At 36.6% G+C, this 12,245-nt stretch overlaps 1 protein-coding gene across 1 annotated transcript in view; it reads left to right on the plus strand.

The window, feature by feature from the left end:
- The first annotated feature begins 741 nt into the window (after nucleotides 1–741).
- LOC126262798 (leukotriene A-4 hydrolase) overlaps nucleotides 742–12,245 on the plus strand; it is a 104,731-nt gene continuing 93,227 nt past the window's right edge. The window contains exons 1-3 of the mRNA XM_049959623.1: nucleotides 742–1,124; nucleotides 3,967–4,082; nucleotides 8,956–9,095. Of these exons, the coding sequence (XP_049815580.1) occupies nucleotides 1,073–1,124; nucleotides 3,967–4,082; nucleotides 8,956–9,095 (308 nt within the window). The 5' untranslated portion in view covers nucleotides 742–1,072. The remainder of the gene's footprint in view (nucleotides 1,125–3,966; nucleotides 4,083–8,955; nucleotides 9,096–12,245) is intronic.

Raw genomic sequence — 12,245 nt, forward strand, 5'->3', positions numbered from 1 at the left:
AGCAGTGGATGCCAACAAGGAGAGACTGAAAGTGGAATAGAACAGTGCCCACCCACAGAATGGACATAATCCACCACAGCAATGGCTGAATTCGCAGAAGAGCTTCCTGAGGACATCCAAGAAGCTCACCATTTCACCAGAGAAGGGAAAGGTGGAGTTATGGAAGAAGTCGACGCCTCACCTGCGCGGATGGTTGACAGAAGCTGAAGAACTACCACCTAGACACTATGAAAGCTGGTTGGTGTGGAAATCTTTAAACAGATTACAATCAGGAGTTGGATGATCCAGAGACAACCTGAAGAGATGGGGCTTCATAACAGAAGACACGTCCTGTGATTGTGGACAAGGACAAACCACAAGCCACATGCTTCAGGGCCCTTTGTACCTTACATCTTGCACGAATAATTATCTCCTGCAAGCCACGCCAAGCGCCTTCGAGGTTGTAAAGTACTTGGTATATATATATATATATATATATATATATATATATATATATATATATATATGTGTGTGTGTGTGTGTGTGTGGCTACTGTAAATTTGGATGTTTCTGACTCGGGAATAATAATTTTTGCAACACAGGTTGCGAACACAAACCGTTATATAAGTGCCTCCACTTCTGAATAAATGACATAAGCTTTGAGGTTACTTTGAGTGTAGGCGCCTACCACTGGAATTTCGTTTCTATGCCTACAGATGGCGGGCGAGCAGTAGTTGCAACGTGTGTTCATGTGTTGACATCACATTTGCAGCGATCTATTGCATGCACAGACTTTTGCGCAGATATCTGCGCAGAGACATTGTTGCATAGACCACGTCTATGCGTCCGTGGCTGTGAAAGCGGTTTGAACATAATCGCAACTCACATGCCCGTTGACTGTGGGAAACTGCAGGAGAAACAAACAAGTTTCTTATCACGGAATCTATGAGATACGAGACGCGTATCAGTAGTTGCCAACACCTGTTGTTACCTTTAAATGTGATAAGGGGCTTAAATTGTGGCTGCTGATGATAGGTGTTGCTGTACGAAGAAAGGAAAATACCATTTGACACTTAACGTCAGCTTAACCAAAATGACGAAGGAAGGACTTAGTTCGGGAGATCCTAATTCCTACTCCAATCCCGGTAGGTTTGAATATCATCCTTAATATGAATTACTATAAGCCATACTCTGAAGAGAACTGTACAACAGCAACATTTTAAGAACTGCTTCATTATATGAATAAAATGACACGCTCATGCCTATGTTTTTAGCAATAAATATTTCGGGTTTGTTGATGTGAAGTATATTTTTACTCGTAAATATTAGATCGGCCAATTTTTTCTATTTTTTTTTGTTTTTGTTTAACTGGAACCATGACATTATTTTTATACGAAGTATTGTTAGTTTAACGTGTCTACAGTGCAGCATCACGTAGCACAACCTCAGATTTAAATTCAATGCCTCTTGCAGTGTAGGCGTAATGTTAAAATCGTATAACTGTATTGCTTCGTCCATTGGGTATTATACCAGCAATGTTATAGCAACGGTAGACATTTCATTTTGCCTAGAGTGCTTCAAACACTTTTTTCACAAACACAACTTTCTATAACTAGTTGTATATCACACATACAATATTCCGACAGATGCACTGTGAACATCAACATGAGTCTTTATTAGGTGCCGTGAAACAGACTGCTTGGGAAGAGTCATTGGTATTATGTACAAGTTTTCAAACTGGTGTTGCTTCAGATTTATGTAAGTTCCATTAAAGGTCCTTTTTAGGTGATCGAGGTTTTTTTCGGTGATTTGCTTGTAACCTCAGGAATGTATATAAAATGTAAACTATTTGTATGTAAATTAAATAAATTTTTTTGTTATAAATCTTGATATGTTTACTATATTTGTATATATGAGATGAATAAATCACATTCCACGTTACTCAGCTGCTATTTTTATCTAGTGCTGACTGTATTTCGTACTAAATATTTCTGTAACTTGCAGCACTATCAGTGCTCTATATAAAGCTAACATTAAAAACCTGCTCAGTGTGAACATGAACGTCAGCAAGAGTGTAGATATCCCTTTCTCCTAAGTCAAAATAAACAATATTACTAATGAACAGGTGATCTAGATCAGTTGATTGCTAATGGTAAGTTGATTGGCATTTCCTAAAACACTTTGTGTTATGTCTGGTCTTCCTGGTGAATAATTCAGTTAACTCCAGTAGAATACCTGGGAGCACTTCCATGACAAAGACTTGCAGCTTCATGCTTTTCATGTTACTTGCAAAGAATAATGTACCCAGCAATATGTAGGAGGACCTACAGTTTTACATGCACTGCGAAACATGGTGCAACTTGGAATTTATCACATTAATAAATCACGGCTGGAGATGAAAGAAGTCACAAGTGACTGTTATAATCGTAGAATTAAACTGCAGATGAATGATTAGTGTTGTAGCCTTTGGTGTGGTAAGACCGGGGTTGATTTTGTGGTACCCCGTCAGATTTTTTTCTGAGGTAAGGAGTTCTGGAATGGAATCAACTCAGCCTTGTGAGACCAATTGGGTTAACGGAAGTGTCCGATTCCACCTGTCTGCTTTGACACATGGCGTAAGGGTTTTGTGTCGTGTGACATCATTAAGGTCCAAAGTTTATGAGTTGGTTGTGTTTGTAGATGTCGTCTTGTTGTGTTTGATGGTGCCCTCTGTGTGTGCGCATGTGGTGTGTGTGTGTGTGTGTGTGTGTGTGTGTGTGTGTGTGTGTGTGTGTGTGTGTGTGAGAGAGAGAGAGAGAGAGAGAGAGAGAGAGAGAGAGAGGGAGTGAGTGAGGTGTTTTGGTTTTGATTTTTCGTAGTTGTAGGTGTTGTTTTTTTCGTATCAGTTGCAATGGTTAACCTATATAGATAAAGGAAAATGACCGATTCTATTTTTGTAGTTTTCTGCATAGGTGTTGGTGTTTTGGTAATGTCAGCTGTGGTCAAGGGAAATATCTGATTCCAATTTCCGTAGTTTTTGCTTTACACATTGGTGTTTAGCTATCGTCAGATTCCTGTAGATTTTGTAATTTTTTTTTCCATCATTTTGTGTTTTTTGAGATCATGGTGTGTTTTTTTACTATTATACTAACTTATCCCCTCCCAAAAACCCCCATTTTCCTACAGTTGTCATTTTAGCTTGATTGTGTTATAGGAGAGAGATGTTATTGTCTTATTTACACGTATTTTCGGGTTCGTTGCCCTGTGTATGTAGTCATATTGGAGACGCTTAGAATAGCCATATTGATGATGTCATGTGTCAAAGCAGACGGGTGGAATCGGACACTGCTTGAATAAAGCAGCAGTTGCACCATCAAGATTCATCTACTGGCAGTCATGGCTGGAGGGATTGGCAAACTGCCCATGTCCCATGATCATAGATCGCGTCCTCGTACTGCCACTGCCTTGTAGGCAGCTGTTGGCTAGTTGAAACAGGCCTGGTGCCTAATCCATAAGTGGTGTTTCTGTTTGCTTTGAAAGTTTAGTTAGTTGTTCTGTAGATCATATTGATGGTAACTGTTATGAAGTGGAAGGCGTCAATTGAACAGTCTCACAGAGAGCTATAAAATACGAATTTATTTCTATGTGAATGGAGTTTTGAAGAAGAAGCAATTTTAATCTATATTTGAAAACACTGTTATATTGTGCATCTTTGGCACAAGTCACACATAACTACACAAATCTCCCTGTATCTTGATAAAGTAGTTACTAGGTAATATAAATCACAAGCTCACTATTACGACATCCCTGAACATGGCCGTGACATTAACTTATAATTCTTTGTTGGAGTGACTTAGGTATCACTCAATTAAGTTATGTTTATTACACAGTAAAATTTACTTTTTTGCTTGTCTCAAAACTTATTTATAACACTTCAACAAGAACTCAGTCAAGTCAGTTTTTATTTATGTATTTCTATATTTATTTATTCACTTCCCCTTTTTTCAGATGAAGTTGCCGTCTCTCATTTAGATGTCTCACTAACTATTGATTTTGAACGCAAAGTCTTGATAGGAGAAGTGAACTTGACCACTGAGAAGAAGAAAGATGATGCTCATCTCCTGGTTGGTCATTAATTGCTTTATTTATTCATTAATTTTATTAACTGCTATGTTTTATAAATGTATTTTAGGAGATTGTGGCCTTCTTAATTATTCACAGCATACACATAGAGCTGGCAAGTCAACAGTCAGCAGTTGTTTCCTTTTGAAATGAAATATTAATAAATATTGTGGTATATTTCAGTTATTGATCACCACATTCTATTGCAAAATCTAAATAACTGTAAGATTAGAATCTTGAGTGCAACAGTAATATACAAATTAATTATAAAATATTAAGATGCAAAACCACATGGCATTTCTAGGCTTTAAAGTAATATCAAAAGCATGGAGCCACTCAGAAACTTATTGTAGGGTCATTTCTGCCCAGTCTGTGTCACTTGTTTTAGCAGAGAAGATAACTAATGGAATTATAGTGCCTTTTCTGGAGTAATTACATTACATGATGAAAGTAAACTACAACTGTATGACTCATAACCTGTACTCTCAGTTTCAAATCAGTGCACACTCTGCTGCAGAGTGGATATTCATTATGGAATTAAGAAACTGTTTGCATTACTAATAAATGAATTATTTGTGATGATGTGTTAGTGCATAACTGTTTTGTAGATCTTGAACTGTGTCCTTAAAATATGACAACATTCATCAAAATCAATGAACTTGTTGGCAACTGTCAAGCACTTTACAGTAAATGCATTCTTCCAACTTGCCAAAAGGCAAAACATTGCAGTTCTGTGCAGCATTATAGAAAAGACATGTGGAATAATTTGTTTATTGCTAAGAATGAAACAAATCCAAGAGTCTTATGGTGGATGGTGGGGGTAAATTATTACAATTTGGCAGCACAAGCCAATCACCAACGAGAGAGAAAAGTACTGTACAGAGGATAGTGCACTGCTTTTCAACTATCCCAACTATATGTAACACGGTAACACATTTTCGTATATGTGAATGTCTCTTTCAGTATATAAACCATAATTAGATTTTATCTGCAATCTCATTAATTAGCATATAGTCTGGATGTGTTAGTGAATTCCAAATGAATTCTTAGATCATGCATTGTAATTGCTGCCCTTGCTACTGATAGCAATGGGTCTCTCTCAGCTTGGCTTCAATAACATGTCAAGTCCTACCCCACTCCACCCCATAAGAAGGTGTCCGTTGTTTCTGAAGCGAGGGGTGGTGTGATCTACTTCTGTATGCTTCTGTTGGTAGTAGTTTAAGTATTCACCAACTTTCCTGTGTTTTTTAATTATTTTCAAAGAACACCACTTTGCACACAAGAGTTTACATTTTCATTGGGTGCACAACATTCCTTCCATTAATTTAAAGCGGTGAGGTGGGATTAGGAAGGATAGGTTATTACATGATTGGCAAAGACTTGCCAAGCCCACAGACTGCAGAACAGAGTAATTCCAGAAAGTGAAAAGTTTGACTGCTCATTTTACAAATTAATCTATTTACTGCTGCCCCTTGCGTATGCTAGACATCAGTTTTGCATGGAAAATGGTGAACATCCCCTTTTATGTTGGATATCACTTTTGTTTCTTTGCAGATACATTGTGTAAAACGGTTGTATCTACATCTATACTCTGCGAACCACTGTGAGATGCATGGCAGAGGGTGCATCCCTTTGTACCAGTTATTAGGGTTTCTTCCTATTCCATTCATGTATAGAGTGTGGGACAAATGAGTGTTTGAATGCTGTTGTGCATGCAGTAATTATTCTAATCTTGTCCTCAAAATCCCTATGTGAGTGATAAGCAGGGAGTTGTAGTATATTCCTAGAGTAATCATTTAAAGCTGGTTCTTGAAAATTTGTTAACAGACTTTCTTGGGGAATACTTTTACCTATTTCTTCAGTGACTGTGTTGATAACTTATCAACAATTTTAATGGGTCTCGACACCAGTGTGATTCCAGAATATAACATTACCTTTGTAGAAATGGGTTACCGCATGACAACTAGACTTCCATCTGATTTCTTGAATCCTACACCTGTGGAGTGTGACATTCCAACTTTCATTTTGAACATGAAATGCCACATGGTGTCGCTTAAACTGATTAATGTTCGACATCATGCTACAAAGTCTGTCTTCATCCATCATGAACTCATGATCTCTTCACGTTTATTTGTAAGACATGGTGCACAGAGAAAAACCCTCTACAACCAATCTACAATATACCATATCTGGTACATTCACGTGCTGAAAGACACCTTGATATTGAAACGTCTCAGGATCAGAAGAGGATCTCCATTGGCAGACTCGAGCCAGCCTTCCTACTGAAGAATGTGGATTCCAGATCATCTGTGCCAGCTCCAAATAACATTCAGTTCCAGCCACCAAAACTCCAGAGTGTCATCAGTGAACCCAATGAGCCATATGTTCTGTCATGCTGGATGTGCAGTGCACTTCCTGAAGAAATATCTCAGCGTTTTCTCTGGGGAGGGAGTAATACGTTGCTGTAAGGGACACAGTGAAATGTAAACTGCATAAAATTTGTAGATACATGTTGGAGTAATTAGTCTTTTGGTTATATTTGGTTATTATTGCCATTAAAAAGTTATATGTGCATTCTTATTATGTTCATTTATGCAGTGCAAAATAGATAAGTATTTTTACTAGAAACAACAATGTTATAAGCCACAGGGAATCACAACATGATTGTAAAAAAAAAATTGTCTTGAATACTTCGCAGTCTTCTCCATTTGTACAGAAAATTTTGTGAGTCCCTAGCTGATAACTTTTCAGGAAAGAAAGCTTTGAAAGCTATGCTTTATTTATTTATTTATTTATTTATTTATTTATTTACTCTCAACTACTTTCAAGATTATAAGTCTCATTACCAAGTGCTCATGCTCTTCGTAATCAGACATAATTTGACATCATGTACCATGACAGCTCATATCTGAATAAATAATATGTAGCTGTTTCCGGGAAGTCCTTTGTTGAAGCCCGTGTAAGTTATTTGGCATTCTTTCTTTCCCTCAGGTTTATTTATTTTCATGTTAAATACTGCATAACTATTCAACAGTTAAGACTGTTGCCACTTCTTTTTTGCAATAAGTTGCATGTAACACATTATATTTGGATGACAAATGTCATAAATTTCAGATAATACATTTTAACCAGAGTTCCTTTCTGCTTTTTATTGAGCTTCGGTAGGACTGTTTTCAGTTTTTTGGCAGATTCATCTTGCGTCTCAGTTTATTTTCCATGTTCTCTTTATAGATAATTACTGCCAGTAACTGACTAGTATCGGTACAGTAGAAACATGAACTGCATCTTTCAGCAAACAGACTAGTAACATTTTCTTTGCATCAAATTATGGAGTGTTTTACAAAGATCAGGTATTATTTTTATTTGATCCTTATGATAAATGACAATATTATGAAAATGATAGGCTGCTACTCAGCATATAGATATAATGTTGAGTCATAGGCTGGCAAAATGAAAAGGCCCTCTTCCAAACGAAAACACACACTTATTCTGGCCACAGCAACTGGACACAGTGGTCATGTGTGTGCGTTTTCTCTGTTTTGGAAGAATGTCTTTGGCCAAAAGCTAAAATGTATAACAGTCCTTTCATGTGACTCAGTCCTGTATGTGACTGTATGTATCAGTCCTGTATGTGACTCAGCATCTCCACTATATCTCTATATGCTGAGTAGCAATCTATCTTTTTCATAGTATTGTTGTTATTCCAGTCTGGACTTTCCATTGTTTGATAAAGACTTTTAGTTGTATTGACCGTGTGGTTGCTGTCTTCTCATAGTTGCTGGTCATTGGTTAAAGGAAAGAGTTGTTGAAAACTGTGAAGGTCCATCTCCAAAGGAAAAACATGATACCACATTGTCATAATTCCCATCAGCTCCACAGAACAAAGCAAAAACACTTCACATGAATATAATGAAACATAAAGATTATGACTACATTAAAATATTAATATTTAACCTGTTGTTGCCCAGAAAAAAGACCTTAGTGTCACTATCACCAATTTGTGTTGCTTCAGACCCCGTGTCATTGATCTTCGACAGGTCTTCCATTTTTAGTGGCAGTTCCGTACCCAAAGGACAGAGGGCACTTTGCACCTCTTTCACCCTTGTGCTCTTTTTTTGTCATTGCTGTTTGGAGAGTGGAACCCTTCCCTGTAGCAGCTATAGGTGCTCAAAATAGCTTGTAGAGAGACCAAGATTGAACATAGGACTTTTCAGTTAGGAATCAGATATTTGGATCACTAATATGTCCATGTAAAAGCCATTACAAGAGCTAAATAAAAGATGACACTTACAAATACAAAAAATTATCAGTTTTGTGTGTGGGAAGCATCTTATTTAGTTTTGCACTTTCTGATTATGCACTTCTATATCTACATAGCTGTTGTTTTTGACAATCTCCATTAAAATCATTTTTTCTCAGTTACATCTTTGACCAATTGCAAAACAAGATACAATGGCATACCTGAGAAGACACAGTCAAGCTTCTCAAATCGTACAAAGTCAGGAATCTCTGAATTGTAAAAATACTTATAAAAATGAATACATTTAGAATGACGTGCATTTATAATGGGTTTTCAGAATATCACATCATGAAACTTTTTTATGTGGATATTTAGAGATTTGGTAATCGGAGTAAATCTTGCTTACAGGTAGTAGAAGTAGTGTGATATTTGGTTGCTTCTTCCTATAGTCCTGTAGCAATAATTGGTAATTGCTTTGTCAATTAAAACCTACTTGGGAAGAAAAAAAAGTGGAATAAATGTATTTACTGTTGTTCTTATACAATCATTACACAAAAAGCATTAAAGTATTCAATTCTACCGAATGATATCCATATATTGTCAACTGAGACAAAAATTGTAATTTCTTGTTTCAGGTTCTTGACACAAGAGAACTTAAAATAAAGGACATATCAGATAAGGACAGTGGTACTAAGCTCGACTACACCATTGACAAAGATGACCCTGTGTTTGGATCCAAGTTGACAGTAAAATTACCTTCAAGACTTGGCAAAAAGTAATTGGATTGTATTTTATTTTTATTTATAAACTTGGTTATGTGGGAACTGCGGTAATTGGTGTGAGAGAGGCCACTGATTTTGATCTTTATTTTAACTTTGTGAGCTATTGAGGAAAGTATATCTAACAAGTTGTGGATTTGGCTATCGTACAAGCAGTAAGAATAACTATATTTACTGTTCTTATACAATCGTTACACCAAAAGCATTAAAATTATTGATAATACTGAATGATATTCATGTATTGTCGATTGAGACAAAAACTTTTCATTGTACTTTCAACAGTATGAGTAAAGGGAAAAAAAGTGGGAGCCGTTATTTTTGCAGTGCTATCTCATAAGTAACTTATGCCTTCCTCTGTTCTGTAAATCACTACTGAACATGCATAATATGAGGTTAAATACTGTACCACCATTTTTACTGATGGTTCCAAATGTTGCATTCAAAAAGCATATACAATTGCTGTTAATTCACTTTGTATTTTCAATCATTCTTGATAATGAAAAAGGCAGCCAGGTTCCAGCTGCCACATATGATGCACCAGCAAAGTAGCAAGTTAATATTTCTATGATTCTTTTCTTTGTGTAACTATGAAATTTCTTGTGTGTTTTTGTATTTACATGGTGTAACCTCACATTTTAGTAACTGTAAAGTGTAGATTCACACGGTTTCTAGTACAGTTGTCATTTATTTGTCTTGAATGGTCAGTGACCGTTCATCTCAATCTAGTCAGGCCCCAGCTGCTGCCTTTGGGACAGCATCGGAACAAGTTACATATTTACATTTGTTTGCATTTTTCTTAGTTCGGTTCTTAAATTTCTTATGTGTTTTTGTATGTAAAAGTAACTGTAAATTGTAGAGTCACACAGCCTGTAGTGCAATTGTTATTTGTTTGTCTCAGGCTAATCAGTTTCCAGCTGCTACCTGCAACATACCAGCAGAGCAGCAAGTTACATACTTACCTTTTCTGTGTCCTGTGGTTCGGGGGCTGCATCACTGCACTGACGCAGCATGAAGACATCATCAGAGCGAAAAGTAGTATTTGGAGCATGTCAAGAATGTGGGGGAATACTGTTATTGCCAAGGGCACCCCAAGAGAATAATTAAAATGTCCATATTATGCAGGTTTTTAAAAGGGAACTTTTGAACTGTTACATACAAGTTGCCATTCATCTTCCAAAATATTAAATAATACTCCATATTCCCAGATCTAGCCCTCCCTCGCCCATACAAAATATTGCGTGGGTGCCCTTGTTTCTTTTCCACTATGTATGTATCATCATCCGTTCATCATAAGAATAAACCTGATGTAAACATTGCACTATGTATTCTTCCGAGTTTGCTGGAAACTCATTGGATTTCCGTTTCATGTGGGACTGCAGCCAAGCTGTCTCGAATACTGTCAAGTACAATAATAAGGGTACGTTTTGTGCTGTGCATTACACGCACATTGTCTTAGCGATATTACGGGGCAACAGCCTTACCGGCACATTTAACTTGGACAGCACTGGCCGGTCAGCTGGTATAGCTAGCCTGCAGTGACGTGACCAGCTGCAGTTCACACGTAAAAAGAGACGAGCAGAGGAGCAATACAGCTTCGAATGTCATTTAATTTTTAAGCAGAATGAAATAATATACTGCAAATCTCCCACAATATGCTCTTTTGACGACTAAGCGAAAATCGCAACGCGTTATCGTTTTTAGCTTACGTACTGTTGTAATTAAAAACGAGAATGATGAAAATTCCTGACTGAACCACAGGGTAATTTTTTTTTTGCATAAGCTGTGTGTTACGTAAGAGAGTATTGAGGGATTTCTCCATATAGTTAAATATTGATGCCGCTGAAGGTATTACTTACAGTCAGTTGTCTGGTAATCTCTTAGCTTCTTCCTTATTCGAATCTGAGAAATACATTTCAGTTCTGGAAGTGTCTCCTGCTACATTGATAATGAGCCTGCCAACAACAGAATCTACGAAGCCAACCAGGCACAGCATTTTTTCTTTTTTTATGACAAGCTGTTCTAAGTCCTGCCAGTGACGTACGAAAAAGCTGCATATGTTAGTTCCAGTACATCTGGCAGCTTAACAGTCTTTGTTACTTTTCAGGCCAAATCTCGCAGCTTGGCTTCAAATCAGTTCTGTTGGGTTCATACTGTAATGGTACAGTAGAAAATGTAAAAATGCAGCATTTGTGTGATGTGCTCGACGCTCTGAAAACGGTTTTTTTCATGTTTCTACGGTACTTATCTACCTCTGTGGTATAAAACGATGGACATAGTCCAAATATAGAGGATTTTGTTTTTCATTTTTACCTTCAAAATTAAATTTTTATGATTTCTTAATTTAAACAACTTTTATAAACAGCCTTTCATAAAACATCGATAATTAAGAATTTGTATTTGGAATGGAAACCGGAATTTAGAGTCCAATATGTAATTAGAAACAAGAAGACATGAACTATTCATAAAAAATGAGGTTTATAATTACGAGATGTAGGTATTTCAAATTGAATGAGAAAAAAAAATGCTATTGGGGAGATATGAACCAACGCATGAATACATGCATGTGGTTCACATTCCATTATGATACCGACTGTACTATTTGTTTAACGAACGTTTGTATCTTAACTGCAGTATATATAACAGTGGAAAACTTCAAAGCCGGTTATCTCCATAAATTTATGAGAAACATTAAGAACAGCCTGTTTCTCGACACTTTTTAACCATATTCCACATGCGTGTATCACTATGAAGCAGAAAGCAGCCTCAGCCATTTTCATACTGCAAATTAACAGCGTGACAATCAGAACACAATGCTACAGAGGCTGTGGCTGTCCATGATTTTTGAAATAAAAACTGCTTAGCTAAAGTGTGATTAAGAAAAATTTTGATGACTGTTTACATGTTTGAATATCTTACAGTTTCATTTAACATAACTTAGTAATAAGATATGTAAGTAGGAGCTACTTCCAAGACCGTAACAACACCAGTGTATATGTGCTACGGCTTTTGACCAATCATCGCATTTGTGTTTGTTTATATCAGGTTTATTCTTATAATGAATGGATTATAATTGAGCTTGCAGGTAGCATTTGTAGCAAACACAGTTTTGTTTGATGGTCATATTTAAGAATGTCATTAAAAATACA

Source organism: Schistocerca nitens, chromosome 6 (assembly GCF_023898315.1).
Source record: "Schistocerca nitens isolate TAMUIC-IGC-003100 chromosome 6, iqSchNite1.1, whole genome shotgun sequence".
Classification (NCBI taxonomy): domain Eukaryota; kingdom Metazoa; phylum Arthropoda; class Insecta; order Orthoptera; family Acrididae; genus Schistocerca; species Schistocerca nitens.